At 46.5% G+C, this 21,338-nt stretch overlaps 1 protein-coding gene and 1 non-coding gene across 3 annotated transcripts in view; one reads left to right on the top strand and one right to left on the bottom strand.

The window, feature by feature from the left end:
* MATN2 (matrilin 2) overlaps positions 1-21,338 on the top strand; it is a 118,911-nt gene that overhangs the window by 81,288 nt on the left and 16,285 nt on the right. For both annotated transcript variants that reach the window (XM_031691185.2, XM_072949494.1), the window contains exons 7-10: positions 4,434-4,556; positions 10,475-10,597; positions 13,547-13,669; positions 13,898-14,020. In XM_031691185.2, the coding sequence (XP_031547045.2) occupies positions 4,434-4,556; positions 10,475-10,597; positions 13,547-13,669; positions 13,898-14,020 (492 nt within the window). The remainder of the gene's footprint in view (positions 1-4,433; positions 4,557-10,474; positions 10,598-13,546; positions 13,670-13,897; positions 14,021-21,338) is intronic.
* On the bottom strand, positions 3,331-3,403 carry TRNAA-UGC (transfer RNA alanine (anticodon UGC)). Its single transcript has one exon. It is a non-coding gene; the product is annotated as a tRNA-Ala (tRNA).

The raw sequence follows: 21,338 nt of genomic DNA on the forward strand, positions 1-21,338 counted from the left end.
AAAATTTTTTTTTCTACTCCTCATAAACTTACAAAAAATGAAATAAAAGATAGTTCCTTAAATTTTAGTCTCTATTTTTAACCAAAAGTGTATTTGAAAAGTTCAACCAATTAGGAAGTGTGCAACTATTGCCTAAAAAAAGTAAACTAGTCAATGTAGTCCACCAAGCATGATTAATTTATGATTAAGCCCAAATGTACATAATAGAGCTTTATGTTTCTGGACAAATAATACACTTAAAAATGTGCATAGTGCTCAAAAAAGCACCACTTTTATTAACTGACTTACATCAGAAACTAGATGGCTCATTTAATAAATGTGTGGTCAGAAAAAACTGATGGACTTAGTAACTATTTGATGTCAAAGATTCAGATTCCAGAAGAGATACATGAAGTTTACGAGGGTGGCCTAATGTGTCAAAAGAACAAAAATAAACTGTAATATCAGAGACTACATATTCATTTCTGTATGCTCTTTATACTTAACCAATGTTTATAGACTAAATCACAATAAGTAAATTATTTTTTTAAAAATGCACCACCATATCAACTCCTTACCCTAAAGAAATGCATATAAATCTATCAGAATATTTTCTAGAGGGGAGAAGGGTAGAAATATGCAGGTACCATCAATTTGCAAAATATTGGCAACTTTTCTTTACTTTGGTAAAATACGTATAATGTAAAATTTACCATTGTAACCATTTTTAAGTGTACAATTCTGTGGCATTAAACACATTCACGTTGTTGTACAACCATCACCACCCTCCAGCTACAGCACTTTTTCATCTCCCTAAACTGAAACTGTCCCCATTAAATAATAATTCCCACTCCTCCATTCTTTGCCCAGCCCCTGGCAGCCACCATTCTACTTTCTATCTCTATGAATTTGGCTACTCCAGGTATGTCATGTAAGTGGAATAATAATATTTGGCCTTTTGTGACTGGCTTATTTCATTTAGCATAATATCCTCAAGGTTCATCCATGATGTGGCATGTGTCAGAATTTCTACCTTGTTTAGTGCCGACTAATATTCCATTGTGTGTATAGGCCATATTTTGTTTATTCATTCACTTGAGTTGCTTCCACATTTCAGTTATTGTGAATAGTGCTGCTATGAACATTGATGTACATGTATCTGTTCAAGTCCTTGCTTTTAACTGCTGGGTATATACTTAAAAGTGAAACTGCTGGATCACATGGAGGCAAAAATTTTAGCGGTCTAAATGAACCATTACCCCTGAGCTGGAATGAGAACATTCCCAGATGTTCAGGGTCTTTTCATGGGAAGGATAGAGGACTCCAGTCTGCTGGACAGGGATTCGTGTCTTTGGCGTCAAGCGGACTGTGGGTTTCAGATCTGCTGCTCAAGCATCTAACACCTATAATGTTCAGCAGAGACAATTGTGGATGTCATATTTTGCACCTCACTGTTTATTCCTTGCTGACTTTGAGATCACTATCCTCATTATTTTTCAGACCTCATTGATAACTTGGTTGACATTTCCATCCTTATTTTTCAAATAGAAGTGCTTTCACAAAATACTAAATATTTGTACTTGCATGAAGAGTGAAAAACAGATGAAGAAAATAATTTTTTTACTGAATCAGCTACAGAAGAACTAGAATGCACCAGTCTTTGGGTTTCCTGGCTAGCTTGTTAAGCTGCGGAGCCCCACTGTCTTCCTGCAGCCATGCCACTGACCTTTGTGAGCCCTGTGTGCGTGAATCAGAGACCCTTGGTTGGAAGTTCAGCCTACTTCTAGCCCAACCACCTATCCTACAATATCTTCACTATGTCATCATCCAGCCTCTACTTGAATAACCCTACTGACAGGATACTCACTACCCCACGTGCAGTGCATTCCACTTTGTACAGCTCTGACTCTTAGAAAGTGATTCCTTAAACTGAACTGTTATCTACTTCCTTGCACTTTGAGACCAACAGAACAAATTAAGCTTCTCGCATTTTCTTGGTCATGAAGAATGAGTCATATCAGAATAATTTTATTTCGCTTAGTAGACTAGCCAGGCATGGAAAATGTGGGAGCAATGATCCAGACTTTAATAGACCTTTGACAATTTGCTAATGAGATTCCCGTGCCCCAGATGGAGAAATGTGTGCTGGATGGAAGAATCATTGGTTGGGTTTGTAACTGGCTGAATATCTCAGCTGAGATCGTCCTGGAGGGAAGTTTTTAAACTGCCTGGTGGAAGAAGCATCCGGGAGGGTATGCGAGCTGTCTTCTGTTCTAAGTGATCCAGGTTGATTCTTAGTGGGCAATGTTTACACATCTAAACTTTCACAAAACACTCCATTAAGAGTAATACCAAGAACCATTTACTTATTCAACAGATATCTGTTCAACACCTACTGTGTGCCAGATACCTTTGTAGACACTGGGAATGCAGTGGTAAATACAACAGACCAAAGACTTCTGTCCCAGTGGAGCTGATACCTATCAGAGCAGGGTAACAGAGGATTACGGGTCTCAACAAGAAAGTGATGTTTGCTCAAAGACTTGAAGGCACTGAGGGAAGGATGAGATTTCTGAAGCAGAAGAAACAGTGCTGGTGCAAAGGTCCTGAGGCAGAAACTGTGATGCCTGGCAACGTTGAGGGACAGCAGGAGGTTGATATGACTAGAATAGAGTGAGAGGTGGTGAGGTAGGTGTAGTCCATAGAGATGTAGCTTGTCCTCTCCACAATAATACATTTGCTTCCTATCTCCCCAAATTCCAGTGACACCTGGGAGCTCATCGTCACTCCCCTACTCTGAGATCCCAAACTGGCTTTGTTTGTTTGCCTGTATTTTGTGTGTTGTATATAGACATCAGAAGCTGTACATATTGTTCCCAGCAATGTTCCCTGATTATTTTCTTCTCCAAATTACCAGGCACCTCCCACACTGTTCTTTTTTCTATTTTATTTCTGCCATTTTCCATGGCAACTAGTTTCACAATTGTGTATGTGTATATTTATTTTTAATACCTTTTCTAATTGCAACAATAATATAGACTCCTTGTAGGAAACTGGACAGTATAGAAATTAAATTGTATAAAATGAAATAATCTGTAATGATTAAACAAATGGGGTAAAATAACAATAGATGAATCTGGGTAGAGAGCAGATAGGCATTTCTTGTACCTGTCTACCTGTAGTTTTATGTTTGCAAACTTCTGTAAATATAAGATCATTTCCATAAAGTTTTTTAAAAATACCTTTATATGTGATTGTGGTATTACAGTTATAGTCATTTTTTAAGTTTATTCTATTTATTTTTTGGTGAGGGGAGGTAATTAGGTTTATTTAGCATTTATTTATTCTTAGAGGAAGTATTGGGAATTGAACCCAGGACCTCATGCTTGCAAAGCATGCACTCTACCACTGAGCTATGCCCTCCTCCCCTTGCAGTTATATTCTTTAAAGATGTCCAGTTTTTTTAGGATACATTATGAAATATTTATGGAAAAAATTATATAACATCTGGGATTTGCCTTCAAGTAATACAGACTCTTAGCACGGGGGCTGGGAGTGGACAGGAAACAGGGTCAATCAGAGATTGAGTCTCTTGAGGCCAAGTGATATGTACATGGATTTATTATACTAGTCTCTCCATTTTTGTATATGTTTAAAATTTCCATGACTCTAATTTGGGAAGAATTGGCATCTTCTCAATGTTATTTCTTTCAAGAACATTGTATGCCTTTATCTTACTCACTTTGTTTCCTTTGGTACAGGCTGGGAAAACTCTCATTTTCACCAAATTCTTCATTATGAAAATGATCTATGTAGTTCATATGTTATTTAAAACCATAAAAATCCTCATCAAAGCAAGAAGACTCTTCTTAGGACCCCAATGGTGGCCACTTATTTCAAGCAATTTTAGAGAATGCATCCACGTTCCACTATAGCAAAATACTTGGTGCAGACCTTTGAATAGCAGTCCCTTTTCATATCTAAAAAAAATGTATACAAATAAAATCTCATTATTAAAAATTCCATGCGACCATTTTTCCCTGAACATTTTGGTTTAAATTAATGTGTACCTAGAGATCAATATTCCCTGGCTGTGAACCCTGGAGATGATTTAAATTTACATGTAAATGCAGTTAAAAATTCAGCTAAGCTTTCTCTTCCCAGCCTGTGACACCACTTAACAACACCCAGTCAGACTCTCATTTTAGTGGCTCTGACTTGAACCAGGACCAGGAAAGCATCTTCACAAATTTGTTTGTTGCATAACCATTTTGTAACATATCAAGAAATTTCTCTACCCAGGAAATAGCTTCATTGAGAGATCCCTCCATGGCTTGAGTGTTTGAGGTCACAGAAATTTATCTGTTTAGGAAAAGTTAAGACTGCAGATCCCTTGGTTTTCCTATGCTAGATTTATAGTTTTGTCCATCACTATGATTTTTCTTTCTTCCCAGAGATAGACTACTGTGCCTCGCTGAGCCATGGATGCCAGCATGAGTGTGTGAACACGGATGATTCCTATTCCTGCCGCTGCCTGAAAGGCTTCACCCTGAATCCGGATCAGAAAACCTGCAGAAGTAAGTGGCGCTGGGGTTGGAGAAGGGCTTGTTGTGTGGGTTCCCTGCTGGGTGTTCCCTTTCCTTGCACATCTCAAGCAGGTATACGTGTACTTAGCATTTGTGTTTACTAACATTTTTTTCTGCCCTTTACTGTACCTTTTGTCTCACCTGACCCTGTGATGGGGATGAATTTTAGAGACTGAATAGACTGGGTCTGCCCATTGGATTCATTCAGCGTAGTTGAGGGCCAAGCTGAAGCTCCCAACTGTCTGAAATGAGGGTGCACCCCCTTTCCTCCTTACCTGCGCAACATGTATTTGGAACTTGGAGAAAGAACAGCCTGGGCCCGGACATGGGGGGAAAAGAACTCGTTTCTTCTAGTCCTACCTGATAAGATGCTTGATGGCTGCTAAGAAGGGGGAAGTTGTAGCTCTCTTCTCTTTGATATGAAGGAAGAAAAAATATACGACTCTGAGGTATCTCTGCAGCATTCAAGAGGTACATTGGAGGGGATGGGGTATAGCCCAGTGATAGAGGGTATGCTTAGCATGTGCGAGGTACTGGGTTCAATCCCCAGTACTTCCACTGAAAAGATTAATAATAATTTTTATTATATTATTTATTTATTATATTATTATAATAAATTATTATTATATTATTGTTATATTATTATATTATTATTATTATTAAACCTAAAATTTTCTTTTTAAAGAAGTACATTGGTGTCAGCAGGATGATATTAAGGATGTGCTGAGTGACTCAGATGTCTGTCATATGACATCTCAGAGGGCTTGACCTGGGATCTAGAGCATGGGATCTTTCTAAGAGATCTGTCCCAGGGCAAGCCCTAGAATGGGAAGTCCACAAGGACAGAGATCCTTCTCTTTTTCTTGTTTTTGAATCCTCAGCACCTCAAAGCGTTTGGTATATGTTGGTGAGACACTGTATTTATTGAATGAATAAATGAATGAATAAGTGGGTCTCAGATTTATCCTGGAGAAACTGCAACCATCACAGAATTACTCAATCTTGTTAGAAAGATGGCGCTATGGAGGCATGCAGGTTGTGGATTTTTTCAAAATGCATTCCCGAAGTCAGTCCACACTTAGGCACACGGAATTGTCCGCGTTCTCCCGACAGTGTCAGTGGAACTCCCATTTATAAATATATTCTTCTGTGTGCTCCTTCACACACTTCTTCCTGGTGATATGTACAGCAGGGTTATATATCACAGGACCAGATTTTCAAAAGTTTGACCATGTATCTTTCTTAAAAAGCACTGCGGGCTATAGAACTAAACTCACAAGCTGCAATCTGCTTACAGCACGTGTTAACTTAAACACTCACTCTAATACGTGTTAACCCTTGTACAGTGGCAGATGGTGGCAGGGCCCAGATTTGGAAATTGAGCCTCTCTTATAAAAGATAATTCCCACCACCTGGATGCAAACCCTGGAAACATTCAAGCATTAGATGGGAATTTTAACGAGAGCGTTCAGAATGTGAAAACAATTAGACGGACTATTTTCCATTAGACCACACATGCATGCCGTATGCGGGAGAGGCTGGCTCTCTGGCCTGGCCGCTCCTCCCTGTGCTATTTACACCTTTTTAAAGGGTGAGAGTGTCGGTGGCTGACTACGCCCAGGGATAATCACTCACAGGTGGACTCATTTGTGGACCAAAATCTCTTACATGGGGGATCATGAGATCTGGTTTGACTCAGACACTCGTGGTCGCAAGCTTCATTGTGTGTGTGTTGCTGATGGAGGGAGAAGGAAACGAGTCAAGCATGTGGTCATCAGTGGAGAGGAATTGGTTCGAAGTGCTGCATCTCTTACCAGTCATCTAAGATCCCCTCACCCTCTGCCACTCCCCCCACATCCTGCCAAGGCAGCGCATGCATTGCATCGTTATCGAGGGAGGAGGCAGGCCAAGGACAGAAGGATGTGGAGCAGAAGGGACCATTTGGGGATAGTTTGACTGCCACAAATCAGCCCACAGATGGCCTGTCTGCAGGCTGGGGTCCAGCCCAGAGTCTCTAACGCTCATTCATATATATTCCATGATAGATCCATTTCCTCTTTAGCCAGGTGCCCTACTTTTTCATCCAAGAAAAATGAAATTTGTTTCTAAAACCTGATGTCCTCATCGGCCCTTCTCGCAACATCCTGCCTCGTGCTTACTTTTTCCATTGTCTTTGCTGCAAACCCAGCCCTCGATTCCCAAGGTCAGCCTCTTACAGCCGCCCCTGCCTTAATGTCTGCACTCCGTGGATTATAGCAGACAGCTGTAAACGGAAAGTGAGCGCTCACCATCTCTCTGGAGCATTATGTGGAAGAGAGAAGCAAAGAAATCGGGTTGAAAATCTGGAGCTTGTTATTAGGAGGCTGAGGATCTTGACAGCACTGAAGATCTTGAGCCCAGGGTACAGCCATTTACATTTAATGGGCAGTTGATGGATGGGGGCTATTTTCAAATCTAATAAGAAATCTGTTTTTCAAAGAAATTAGATGTCATCCAATTAAACTGGAAAAAAAAACAACTGCTGAAGGCAGAATCCTACTGAAGAAAACACCCTTGGCCCAGATTTGTTCTTCCTCCTCATCCAGGCACAATTTCTTTTTCTGGAAAGCGCTGTCATCGACTTAAAGCATAAATTATTAAGGCAGCGATGCAGAGCACAGGCACAGGGAGTGGCCTGGCTGTCTAGGGGCGCCCCAGGGTGCACTTGGAGGTGAGTGTGACCCGTGTGCTGGGCTCCAGGACTGCTCATGCTGGCACCGCGGCTGGTGCTCCCTGTCACTGGGGACAGCACGCTCTAAACAGGAGGGTGGGCCCCACAGGTTGAACTGAGCCGGGGGACACAAGAGCCAGTCTTGGCAGTGTCACTCAGGCTGGCCATGTGACTCTGAACGCGCTGCTTTGCCTCTCTCGACTCTGATTTCCTAAACCGAAGGAACATGATTTTTTTTAATTGAAGTATTGTCAGTTTGCAATGATGTGTCAATTACTGGTGCACATCATGATTTTCTGCTTTAGTATTTTGTAGCCTGGCCAGTTTTTCTAAAGCCTACTATCTGTGCTACTCAGTTGGCATTACAGTTTACTGTCGGGGTCACTGATCTTTCATACTTTTATGTCTTACCTTCTCAGTGAGGAGTCCAGCAAGTTAGCACTCATAAGCGCTGTTTCATTAGTCATCTGACAGTCTTGCCGTCTGACTTTGCAGGGTTAATGGACACTCTGGGCTTTGCCAGATAAAGCTGTACCCATGTGTAGCTCTTCACAGTTAGTGAGGAGCCTCGACCAGATGAGGGGGGTGTAGCCGGTGCTCAGTAAATACTGACTGAATGAATAAATGAGTCCGTGAATAGCCAAGTAACTTGAAGGATTGTGACTCAGGCATGGAAAGAAGGCAAAGATCTACAGTCAGACATCTGCTGTAAGGAACAACACACAGAAGAGTCATTTTTGAATTGCTGTGTGCCAGATAGCTGAGTGATAACCTCTTTAAGAATCTATATGTTTTTCAACTTAATTATTGTGTGTAAATCTTAAAGACAATGCTGGCCTTCTAAAAACTATAGTAACATATACATAACAATATTTACCCTATTAACCATTTTGACGTGTACAGTTCAGTGGTATTAAGTACCTTCATGTTGTTGTGCAGCCATCACCACCATCCAGCTCCAGAAATTTAGCATCTCCCCAAACTGAAGCTCTATTGATTCTCTGTCCCCCAGCCCCTGGCAGCCACCATTCTGTCTTTTGTCTCTTTGAATGTGCCTATTCTAGGTACCTCACATAAATGGAATAATAAAGTTTGTCCTTCTGTAACTAGCTTATTTCACTTAGCATAATGTCTTCAAGGTTCACCATACGTGGCATATGTTAGAATATCCTTCCTTTTTCAAGGCTGAATAGTATTCCACATTATGTATATACCACACTTTGCTTACCCATCCATCTGTCAGTAGACACTTGGGTTGCTTCCACCTTTTGGCCATTGTGAACAATGCTGCTATGAACGTGAATATACATGCAAGGATCTATTTGAGTCCCTGCTTTCAGTTCTTTTGAGTATAAACCCAGAACTGGGATTGCTGCGTCATTGGTGATTCTATGTTTAATTTTTGTTTTGTTTTTGTTTTGGGGAGGAAGTAATTAGGTTTGTCTGTTTGTTTGTTTGTTGATTTTATTTTCTTAATAGAAGTACTTGGTACTGAACCCAGGGCCTCATGCGTGCTAAGCACATACTCTACCACTGAGCTATAGCCTCCCCTGTATGTTTAATTTTTTAAGGAACTTCCATACTGTTTTCCATAGTGGCTAAATGCTGGCTTTTTGAAACAGCGTTTACCAAAAATAATTTCACCTTTCTCTGCTGGTGCAATGAAGTGATTCCTGCAGGCCCCATGCTGTGTGGCCCCAGACCGTGGGCCCTTTGTGTGCTGTGTCTGTTGGCTTAGCTCTTTGTGTGGCTGTTCGCATGTGGCCTGTGTATTCATGCCAGGCCTCTTTTTCTCCACTGAAGCTCGTTACTTGTTCCCTGGCATTTAGTTCTGTTCCGCACAGGTCAGGCTGTTGATGAGTTCCCGGTTGATAGAGGGAAACTGCGCACAGCTAACAGTACTCCTCTCCTCATGCAGAAGGGGTGAGGCATGGAGAGAGGACCCAAGGATCCACGACTCTCGTGGTGGCATCTCTTCTCTTAGGCCAGCGCCTGTGTGTCATAGGAGTTCTCTCCCTGTGCTCAGTCTGCAGCCATGGGAAGTTCCTTCCACCTGCCACATGGGAGGCACTTCACAGACCCTTGAAGGGATGGGTTTGAGGTCCCTTGGGTATGGGTTTCATTTCATTTCTTTTCATACATCTTTGTCCTCTCTGGAAGGAAAATCTTTCCTGAGAGTCCCCATAAACTTCTTATGTCTCACTGGTGAGAACCAGGCGTATTCCCATCTCTAGACCGATTACTGACAAAGGAGAGCGTGGTTGCCAGGCTGGCTTAGACCAGTCATGACTCATGCCTTGGGGGTCAGGGTTCTTATTTCAAGAAGACAGGCTAATGGTTGTTGGCAAGGCAACCAGCCGTGTCTGCCACATCCCCGGAGGCGGTGGGGGGTGGATAACAATGCAGTTAAACGGATCCAGCTCAGCTACTGAGGTTGGTGGTGCCCATCTCCCTGCAGTATCAGTCTCATTAAGGCCCTCCACAAGCTCCCTTTATTTCCCTTTATAGTTCTCGATCTCCCCTGCTCTGTGTCAGGGGTCTTGTGGTTTTTAGCATCTTCTACAAAGGAGTGAAATTTCTGATTGGTTTCTGGTTATAACGCTGCTTCCATCACTGGCAGAAACACAGCCTGAATAGAGGTGAGTGTCACCAGAGGCCAGGACTCCAATGACCTGGGCCAGCATCACAGGTCAGACCTCCCTAGTTTCTTGATATGAACACTGTCGTGATCTCACACGAGTAAGGTTAAGCATTTGGACCCCTCTTAATGTAACTGCCTTTTCCTGCCTCTCTTATATGGATGGGTATCTTGCAAGATCAGCTTTTGTTTATTCTGCCTTGTGCTGTCTGAGGTCATTGTCAGATGTCAGCTCCCTACCTGCTTTCAGCCTTAGTGATCAGGTTAACTGAAGAAGAGACTGAATTTTCCCAGCTTTTCCATCTCTCTTGGGAAGGGATAGGCTGAAAGCGTTGTCCGTCAGACAGCTTTTAGGCCATCAGAGCAGGGAAAGAGCTGTGCTGGAGAATGTGGAGGTACACTTCAGGTGCCAGGTTCTCTTTCAGACAAGCTCGTGGAGAGCCAAAGCTGTTTTCGCTGTCCCACAGAGCATCTCATTTACTGAACATTTACTGTCAGAGGCTGACCTGACCCTGGGAGAAGCCCGGAGCCTGAACGAGGGTCTGCCCTTTCTTTCTTCAGGGATCAACTACTGTGCGCTGAACAAGCCCGGCTGTGAGCATGAGTGCATCAACACAGAAGAGGGCTACTACTGCCGCTGCCGCCGGGGATACACCCTGGACCCCAACGGCAAGACCTGCAGCCGTGAGTGTTGCTGGGGCAGGGGCTCTGACGGGAGGGCCGGCTTCACACACAGGCCTGGGCTCGCTAGCAGCCGGTCACTCCGGAAGCTCCTGGGTTTCCTGTGAGCCTGATGGTCTGACAGCCTTAACCATCCTTGCTTCAGTTTCATCATCCATAAAATGGGACTATTCATGCTACCTACCTCATAGATTGGATTGTGAGGATTGAAAGAATCAATACACATAAGACACTTATAAAAGTGCTGCTGAGCATGTAATAAGCACCCAATAAAAATCAGCTAATAATTTTATTTGCTACTGAGAGCATTGATTAAGTCAGACCAGCCTACCTTCAAATCCAAGCTCTACCACATACTAGATGTGTGACCCTGGGCAAGTTATTTAAGATCAGCAAGCTTTGATTTCCCCACCTGTTTAAAGAGGTGAAGATAGTAATAGTATTGATCTCCTAGAATTGTTCAGGGAAATAATCGGGGCCATTTCAATCACTTAGCACAGTGCCTGGCTCAGGGAAATTAAATGATACAATTTAATTTTTAAATGCAATTAGAGATAAATGCAAATTATCTTTAAATGCAATGAAAGGTAACAGTTCCTTCTGATCACGGAGCCTGGGAAAGTGACCAGTGCTGGCCTCAGGTTAGGACAACAGACTGGAGGAGACAGACCTCAGACAGCACATGGAGAACCACAGAGCTGATCTGAGGGCAGAGCTGAGAGACATGGGACTTTTTATGAAGCCTTTTCTTACTTTTCTTGTGTAAGAGGCACAACAAAGCTCCACTTGGTGATGTAAATGCATGGAAACTTGCTGGCTTTGCCAGCTGGGTGGTTCCATCATTTTTTATGAGGCATCATCTCCATTGGTCCAGGCCAGCAAGGGTTGGGGCATGTGACACTGTGGTAGATGCCTGTGACCCTAGTGTGCTGGGAGAGGGGCTCCTTGACACGGCCAGCACAGAAGGAGCCCTTTGTGTGGCTTTCCAGCAAGTAGCACATCTGCTCCAGTTTGGGGGACAGAGATAGATTGTGAATGAGAACAGTGCAGCTGTTCAGCATTTGGACTTTAAACTGCCACGAGGGGAAGTTTCACAGATGAAGTACTAGGTAGAGAGCAGTTTTGGGGAAAACCTGTGCCCCCTAGTCTTCGGAGGGAATAGAGTGCCTCGATGAGTTTTTCTAAGGATTGACCTTGGAATTCAAAGAATTTTTGCACCAGGAAGTTGGCACTGCTCTGCATTTGCCTCTGGATGTCCCTGAGTCCTTGTGAGAAGCCACTGGGGAGCAAGAGTCCTTCCATTCTGGTCCACCAAGGAGATGCCCTGGTGAAGATGGATCTGTATACAGCCTGCCTTCTTTCGGGAGGGAGGGGTCTGCCAGCTAACAGCTCTGGCAGGTATCCCATGGCAGGCTGGGCATGACCCAGATGAGGCACCTAGAATCCCAGGGGCCACGACCTGCCTCTCCTTCCCAGCATGCCTTGGGGGAGCCTAGCAGCACTCAGAGGAGGGTCTGGAAGAGATGGAGCCATTCTGTCTCTCTGGGATCTAGCAGGAAGGACTATCTAATCAGCTTCAAGAAAGTATAAAGCAAGCCATTTCTTCGGAGGAGTCCCCAGAGAAAGCCCTGGTGTCCTGTTCCCCATGGGGGCCCAGGGAGCCCCAGGCCATTGGGACAGGAAGCCTTTCGAGACACTGCTGTGAGCGCTTTCCAGGCGCTCACTCGCTTTTCTGCATCAGAGACTTACGAGCCACCTACATTCTCATCCCTATTAAAGATGGGGAAACTGTGGCGCAAAAATTAAGTAAGTTTCCCAGGGTCACACGATTGGTAAGTGTTAGAACCAGGATGTGAATACAGGCTTCTGGCTCCTGAGAGCCTGCAAGGATGCTTTTTTTAAAAGATAGATGGTGGTGAAAGTGTGGGAAATTTTTTCTTTTTTTTTTTTTGCAGTAGGCACATCCACTGGTAGAATGTTCCAGAAGGCACCAGTTCCAGGCCCTGTGGGGGTCAAAGAGGCCCACCTGATGGCCCTTGCACAAGGCCTCCAGTGTCTCTCCAGCCTCCGGGTGTGCATTTTCGCCATCAAGGAAATCTGGGAGGCAGCCTGCAGGGCTGTCTTGTGGGAGCCGTTCACCACAGCTGTGTGTCTGTTACCCTAGCAGGCCAGCTGTGCAGGCTCGGGTGCCAGGATCGGCCACACAGGCAGGCCTTGGCTTTGGTTTGCTTTCTGAATCCGGGTGTCCTGTTTATGGGGGATAACAGCGCTTCTCCTTTTTCATTTTCAGATATAACGAAACTACACAATTAATTCTTTCCCCGCAATATACTTAATCCTAATAAGCTACTTTTCGAGGGCTTTAGACAAATCAACTGCTCGACTTCTCACCACGATCCTCTAAGAAAGCAGTCCTCATCGCTGTTTCTCAAGTCACGATATGGTGGCAGAGAGGCCAGATGACTGCCTAGCATCTGACGGCTGGGAAGTGGTGGTGGTGAGATTTGAGCCCAAGTGGTTTGGTGCAGAGCCCTCATCCTGAGGCACCGCTCTGTCAGCTGTGCCGCTTTGGGCCAGCGACTTGACCTTGCTGAGCCTGGCTCTCCTCTCGGTGCGATGGGGATGGTACCTGCTCTCAGCGTTGCCCCAGGATTGCAGGTGATGTGTGCCCAGTCCCTGGCCTAGAGGGCTGCTGTCTCTACCACAGAGGACAGGAGTTGTATGAGCATTACTCTTCAAAGCAAAACAAACAAATAAGGCTGATTTTCCAAATAAACGAGGCCAGTGGCACAGGGTAGAACAAAATCTTCCATGTAGCTCTTTTTGACACCAATGAAATAAAGTAGCCCTGCAGGGGCTCCCTGGGAGGTTTTTGTGTTTTAATCCCCCCTTGCTGGTGGGCATTGCCCCCGTGGGTAACTTTATGATTTTGATCTCGTGTGATTGACGTAGGGGTGGACCACTGCGCGGAGCAGGACCATGGCTGTGAGCAGCTGTGTCTGAACACGGAGGAGTCCTTCCTGTGCCAGTGCTCGGAAGGCTTCCTCATCAACGAGGACCTCAAGACCTGCTCCCGTGAGTCCCTTCATGCTTCCCTTACAGGGAAAATGTTTGCACCAAGTGTGGGAAATGTGACCACTGCCCTTTGCTCCGGGAAGATCGTGGGGCTGTCCACTGGGGACTGCTGCCTTTCCAGGGCAGGGGTGTGAGGTCGAGGGCGGAGATAAGGACGGCAGTAGCTTGATTCCCATCCTCGGCATCCGGAGGCCTCGCTGACATCTCACCTGCCTCCCGGTTTTGCAGGGGTGGATTATTGCTTGCTGAGCGACCACGGTTGTGAATACTCCTGCGTCAACACAGACAGATCCTTCGTCTGCCAGTGTCCCAAGGGACATGTGCTCCGCAGTGATGGGAAAACCTGTGCCAGTGAGTGTCCTGAGGTCTAGCGACACATGAGACTTGGCGATCATGGGTGGGGGGCCCTGAGGACAGAACCACCAGTCCCTGGGTTTCGCTGGCCGAGTGTGAATGTGCGTAGACACCTCTCCCAGTGATTTCTGTGCTGGTGGCTCTTTCTCCCACTCCCTGAATTGGCTTTTTCCTCTGCTTGTCTGCCTTGCGGTCATTTTCAAGCTGGACAGAGCCTGTTTCTTGGCTTTCTCGTCTCTACCTCCAATCTAGCAGAAAGTGGTGTAGCCAGCCGGCATCCCACGCGAGTCTTAATAATGTGGTCCCCTAACTGCCTGCGGACATCTGTTGGGGGCTGCCTGCTAAGCACGTGCATTCTCGAGGGCTGGTAACTCCCTGGAATCCCGATCTTCTGATGAGGAAACTGCAGCTCAGATTGAGTGAAGAGCTTAAGGTTACCAGCTTCTAAGTGGTGGGTTCAGACTCTAGACTATGTGACTGCAAAATCAGTTCTGGGAGAGGAAGGGGAGGCTCCTGCGGAAGCTCCCCCCACCCCCACTCTGGATAATCTGGCAGCAGATGGTGAGGTTGGCAGTGGTGTCTCCTGGGTACATACTTCCCTGCAGCTGGTCTCAATTCCTGTCTTCATTACTTAAAAAAAAAAAGCTCCCAGACATCCCTCTCTTCTTCCCTCAAGAACGCTGTTTTCTGCCCTGCAGTCCTGTTTCTGAGTGCACCAAGACAGACTAAAAAGATAGTCATGTTGAGAGATGGGATCAGAAATGGAGGAAAAGGATTATAATGTACCTTCCCTATCCTCCTGGTCTTTCTGGTTCTAGGGCCCAGTTCCCTCATCGCTGATACAACTGTGGCTGCAACCTAATTTATCCATCTTTTTATATCATCAGTTCACTTGGGCAGGTGAGCTGAGTGCCCAGCTGGGTGTGCCTCTCTAACCATGCAGCCTGTGAGAAAATGTTTCCCCATTTGGGATAGATTTTTGAGTTTTAAGACTGGCTTGTGGCTGCCTGCCCAACTGCCTCCCAGCCTGCTGCTCCAGCCAGCACAGCCAGCCCAGGGAGGGGCTGGGCATAGGGGGCGCAGAAAGAGGGCAGGTGTGTCGAAATTACATCTGCATTTGACTGCATGCCAAAGCCAGATGCACGGTTTTTAATAGGTTTAATTCTCATCATCTTAGATTATTCGTGCCTTTCTTTTGTCCTCCTTATTACTATGATAATCAAGAGCTGACTATATAAAATGGTTGCAGGACTTTTAAGAAGTTCTCATGGCCCTTCCAAGCTACTCCTCTTTATGATCGCGTGCCCCCTCCCTCCCTCCCAACATACACATCTGGGTTATGGCCACTGACACTTTTAAATGTTGCCTGTTTTCTCATTTATAATGTGTGTGTGTGACAAATGATACAGTGATATTATCCCTGTGAGAAAATGTTCAACAGAGCAATTAGAAGTGAATTTTGATTTGTATATATTTATGTATGTTGTGTCTATATGAGATGTGAGATGATCAGATGGGTTAGAATTATCCTATCCTCAGGCAATGGTGGGACATAAGAGATGCATTTTACCCACCACCTGATACATATCCGTTGAGCTTGAAGACTGTCTGTCCCAGGATGATTCCATCTGGCACCCTGGCCTGTGATAATGGGCTGTGTTTCCAGTGTGGCCGTAGTTACCTGGGGGTTGGGATGTATGTCTCCCAGCTCTATGCCAGATGACATGACTGCATCTTTTTAGTGAAGTTTTCTGGGCTCTGGATGGGGAGCCAGTTGTGGTTTGGCCAGGCCTGGCTCAGCAGATCAGGATGACCTTGGCCCTTCATGAAGGCAGCCTCTCCTTAGAGCCTTGAGAGCTGGTGGCCTGAACAACACTTCACTCACTTTCCAGAAGGTTCTGTGAAGCATGGAGAGCAGACCCAGGTTCCCAGGGCCTTGGAAGAAAGTGGACACTCTTATCTCTGTACCCCTGCAGGCCCCTTGGGCTCTCTGGCCCCTGAGTGAAGCCCATCCTCCCTTCCTCTCGGTCCCCTGGCCCCCAAGCTGCAATGGCTCGTAGGAGTCTTCCCTGCCTTGGAGAGTGGGTTCCGCAGGCTTGGGGGTGAGGTGGGGAGGGGAATGGGGGAGTCTCTTCCACAAGCTGCATCTGAAGGCCTCCTCTTCTCTCTGGCTCCTAGAAGTTTCCCTGAGCTAGACCTCGCACAAGGGCATCCCAGCACCAGGGAAGGCTGTGGAGGCTGGATGTACACGGAGCACACAGCCCACTGGCCTGCGAGCTCCTGGAGATCAGAAACCAGGTCTTATTTGGAGCCTGAGTTCCAGGCCTGGCCCCCAGGAGATGTGAATGAGAGAGTGAATGGACAGAAGCCGCCTACTTGCCTTCTCTCCTGTGGCACCTGGCACAGGGTCCACCCCTGCTCAGTGACCTTCAGTCGCCCTCTATTGTCTCCTCAAATATGTTTCCAATTAAGCTTCTGATTTGGCAGTGTCAGAGAACCCCCCTCCTCCACCTCCTGAGCCCCACCCCAGGTCTTCCCTGCTCCCTCTGGTTCTTTGGGGTAGGGTAGGGACACCCAGCTCTCCTCTTCTCTGAGCACGTCCTGTACCTCCAGCCCCTCCTGTCTCCACTGAGGACCACCTCCCTATCCCGTCCCCACTGGTGGAACCTGGCCCAAGGCCAACATCACCCCCATAGAGAACTTCTTGCCCTCCTTGCCAACTGGGAGCCACTCTGCTCCAGCCCCTGCAGGCAGGCTCCATTAGGATTTCTTGTGGCCCCATATGTGCACAGATCTAGATTTGTGATGGAGTAGAAAGAACACTGAATTAAGAGCCCGAAGATTGAATTTAAATCTTGGGGCTTCCACACCGGGCAAGGGAATTGACCCTCTCGGGCTGGTTGCTCATCTGTAAGCTGGGAGTGATCATTTCTGCCTCTTTCTTAGGGCCACTGTGTGACACGGGGAGAGACATTCAAGCTTTGGGGGGCTTGTAAATTGCCTTGAACCCTCTGGTATTCTTGTTCTGATCTTACCTCCCACCGTTAGACTGCCCCGCACTGAGGAGAGGGCTGAGGTAGCAGCCTGCCTTGCTGCCTGGACACCCAGCTCCCAGGGCCAGGCCAGCTCCCCTTGCAGGACCCCAGAGATGGACCATCTTGGGAGAAGTCAGACTCAGGAGCCCAGGGACTACCTTCTTCTAGCAAGTGGAGGACACTGGTGGGGATCTGAGCCACAAGCATAGAGTACTGGGAATTCTGGCTGGGAATACTCCTACTCTGGCCACCAGAGGTGGGTGTCCAAAGAAAGACCTTTTCAGACCTGATGTCTCTCTGCTTGATTCTGAAGGGCAGAAGCAACCCTGAGCAAGGAGGAGGAATGTACTAGTCTGCTCGGGCTGCCATCACAAAATGCCATAGGCTGGGTGGCTTAAACAACAGAAATCTATTTTCTTACAGTTCTGGAGACTGAAAGTCCAAGACCAAGGTGCCAGTGTGGTCACATTCTGGTAAGAACCCTCCTGTTGGCTTGCAGATGGCTGCCTTCTCGCTGTGTCCTCCCAAGACGGACAGAGAATAAGCCCTTCTGTGCCTCTTCTTAGAAGGGCACTAATCCAATCAGGGGCCCCACCCTCACGACCTCGCCTGTCCCTGATCACCTCCCAAGGGCCCCATCTCCAAATACCACCCCACTGGGGGTTAGGGCTTCAACCTATGAATCTGGGCGTGGGGCCAGGGTTGGGAGGGACGCGATTCAGCCCATAGCAGAGAGTGAGGGGACCTTTACCCTTGTCTGTTCACATTAGAGATTTTGCGGAACTGAGAGCTTAGGGCTCTTTCTTTCTTTTGTGGGAAACAGGCGCAGGGAGGAAACTGGTACCCCCAAGCTGACCCCGGGGATCAGTGACAGAGTCAGGACTGGAACCCGGGTCTCCTGATCTTGAGATCTCTTGCCCAGTGTGACATACCCTCTGAAAATACATCTCAGTTCAGCTGCTTCTGGTCTGAGAAAAAGTCTGCAGAGTTATCAAATGAATGGCTGCTCCTAGTTTTATTATTTAAAAAAAAAAGCAGCGAATTGTGTAATTCTCTCTTGGCCTTGGTCACCCTCTTGGCAGGCAGCCACTATGGCTTTCTCCCTCTGGGACTGGGGTTGGTTTTAATGGCCTTCTCCGTGGAGCCCCAGACACAGGATCACTGTCCGTCATCGCCACAGAGGTGTGAGTCTTCGGAACACATTACCCTATGATTTCTGCACCACAGACATGCGTGAGTCACCAGATGTGGAATCCAGACGTGAGGAGCACAGGCTGTTCCTGTGTGGGGGCCTGTTAGACCTGGGCCTAAAAACCTGTGCTGCATCCTGGAACTTCTGAGCATCTTGATCACAAATCACAGACCCCATTCACGATGAGGGTTTCACTAACATGTAGACCCCTCTCCTTATGTGTTTAAAAAAAAAAAGACCCTTCTGCCCTTCTTTTAGAGGGAAAATGTTTTCTTCCTGCATCCTGAGATTTCTCCTAAGTCTTCTTGTCCATTTCACTTGAGTGCTGACTCCCAGAGAGAAGTCTGTCCTCACTCTTATCTCTGGATTTGAGCCTAAGTACTTCCTTAAGCTTTTGATTCATGGATTCTCAGTCTCCGCAGTATTTACCACGTACCTGCATTGTGCTGGTCATATTGTGCTGGGTACTGGGCATCCCTGGGGTTGATGCAGGTTCAGTTTCTGCCCTGACAAAATTTAAAGCTTCTCAGGGAGAGACATTAAGGATTTATCATCCGTTCCATGTGACAAGAGTCAAGATGTGGGAAGAAGAGGTGTCACAGGGGAATGCGGCAGGCAGACCCTCACTTAGACTTAAGAAGGTCTCCTGAGAAAGAGATGTTTGATGTGACACCTAGAGATGGAGGGAGGGAGCTAGCCAGCGAGGGAGGGTGTTATGGAGTGAAAGTTTGTGTCCCCCACAAATTCACGTGTTGAAAGTCTAACCCCCAAAGGTGACGGTGTTAGGAGGAGGGGCCTTTGGGAGGTGATTAGGTCGTGAGGGTGGAGCCTTTGCGAATGGGATTCGTGCCCACAGAGCTCTCCAGCCACTTTCGCCATGTGAGGATACAGGAAGTCTGTGACCCCGAAGAGGGCTCTCACCCAACCTCGCTGGCACCCTTGTCTCAGACTTCCAGCCTCCAGAACTGTGAGCAATACATTTCTGTTGTTTATAAGCCGCTGGTCTGTGGTATTTTGTTACAGTAGCTCGAATGGAGTAAGACAGAGCAGGGCAGTCTTTGCAGGCTTAGGAAGCAGCACATGTAAACCAGGGTCCAGAGAATGCATTGAAGGAAGCTGACTACACCGAGTGCTGAGTACTGAGTGCTGAGTACCGAGTGCTGAGTACTGAGTGCTGAGTACCGAGTGCTGAGTACTGAGTGCTGAGTGCAAGAGGCAGGCTGGAGAGAGGTGAGCCTGGAGAAGCTGCTGGGACAGATCACCTGCAGCATTTAGAGTTACTTTAAACTTTTTGGAGGCCAGGCCTCCCTTGAGAAAACTATTTTATTTTGTCTCCCAGGAATCTCCCAGCCTATCTGAGCAGACTCTGCTGAACTAGGATGACCACTGGACGTGCAGCTGGACCAGGGGACATGGAGGTGATAGATCTGTAATCTAATTGCCCCTCTGCCTGCAGCACAGGGGACACTCATGTCCAGGGAGACATCTGGAAGAGGTGGAGGAGGAAGGAGAGGAGAGGAATGGCTGTGCGGAGTCCTGTGCAGGGAGGCTCCTGGCTTGGTAGTGAGGTACAAGGTACTAAAAGAAAGTTCTCAGCCCGGGGAGCGTGGCTGAGATGAGGCTGCAGGGTAGGTCCTGCAAGCCTCACCAGCGATTCTGTGTGCCATCCACAGACTCTCAGGAAGCATTCAAGGGTCTCAGGCAGAGGGAGGGAGTGATGTGAGCAGAGCCACGTTTTGTAAGAAGGACTCAGGCTAAGTCGGGGAGAAGGGAGTGGAAGCAGGTGTGTGGAGACGCAGTTAGTAAGTGATGCAACAGCCCAAGAGAAAGATGATGGCGTTGGGTTCGTGATGGTGGGGGTGCAGAATAATCCGGACACTTGGGAAGGTCTCTGAACAAAAGTTCTGGGTCCACTGCCAGCATCTCACCCCTGGTGGTTTATTGGAATCATCTGTGGGGCTTTTAAACCATCCAAAAGCCCAGGCAGCACCTTAGAGCCCTGAAACAGAGACTCTTACGTTGATTGGTGGAACCTCCTTGGAGGACAGTTTGAAAGCATGTATCCACTTGTAAATGTTCATACCCTTTAAGTAGGCAATTCCACTTCTAGGTGTTTCTCTTTCAGATATGCATCCACCTTGTATGCAGAACTATTGGCATGAATACCCATTGCAATAATGTTTGTAACGGCAAAGACTGGGAACGACCTAAGTGTCCTTCCAGTAAGAAATTGGTTAAATGAATTACGGTGCAGCCTTTAAAAATAAAGATGTAGGGTATCAAAGAGAGAGAATTGTATTTTTATGAGATTTTTGTTGTTGATTAAATTTTATTTTATTTTTAGAATGGGTGAAAGGTTTGTATGATTTTAAAATAAAAACAATATAAAAAGACATATGTTAAGAAGTTAGGCTCCTACCAGAGCCCTTTGCCTCCCTCCACCTCCCATCAGTAACTGGTGGCAGGCAGCCTCTGGGATGGCCCCTGGCGATCCCCAGCTCCTGAATTCACACATATGCCTTGCCTCCTTTGCTGTTGGGCTCTATGACAACAGCATATAGAAATCACAATTGTATGTCACGTCTCCAAGTAAGTTATAAAAGACACTGTGGCTGCCTTCTTGAGAGCTCGCTCTCACTTCTTGAATCACTCAGTCTGGGGGAAGCCATGCTAGGAGCAGCCCTGTGGAGAGGCCCACAGCCAGTGAGAAACTGGGGCCAATACATACACGAGTGAGCTCGGAAGCAGATCCTCCAGCTCCAGCTGAGCGTTGAGATCAGTGCAGCCTCAGTGGACAGCTTGACCGCAGCCACAAGAGAGACCCTGAGCCTGAGCCAGAACCTCCCAGCTAAGCCACTCCTGGAGTCCAGGCCCTCAGGAACTGTGTGAGATAATGAATGTTGCTTTAAGCTGCCAAGTTTGGGAGTAGCTTGTTTCATAGCAACGGATAGCCAATATTCAATTTTTATTACTGTATTATTTATCCTTTGTGTTTCTTTATGTGAATAAAAGCCAATACAGATATCTATTTTTATTTTTCCCTTTCCTTACACACACACACAAAATGGTACACTGTATGCCCCATTCT

The sequence above is a fragment of the Vicugna pacos genome, chromosome 25 (genome assembly GCF_048564905.1).
Source record: "Vicugna pacos chromosome 25, VicPac4, whole genome shotgun sequence".
Taxonomy (NCBI): domain Eukaryota; kingdom Metazoa; phylum Chordata; class Mammalia; order Artiodactyla; family Camelidae; genus Vicugna; species Vicugna pacos.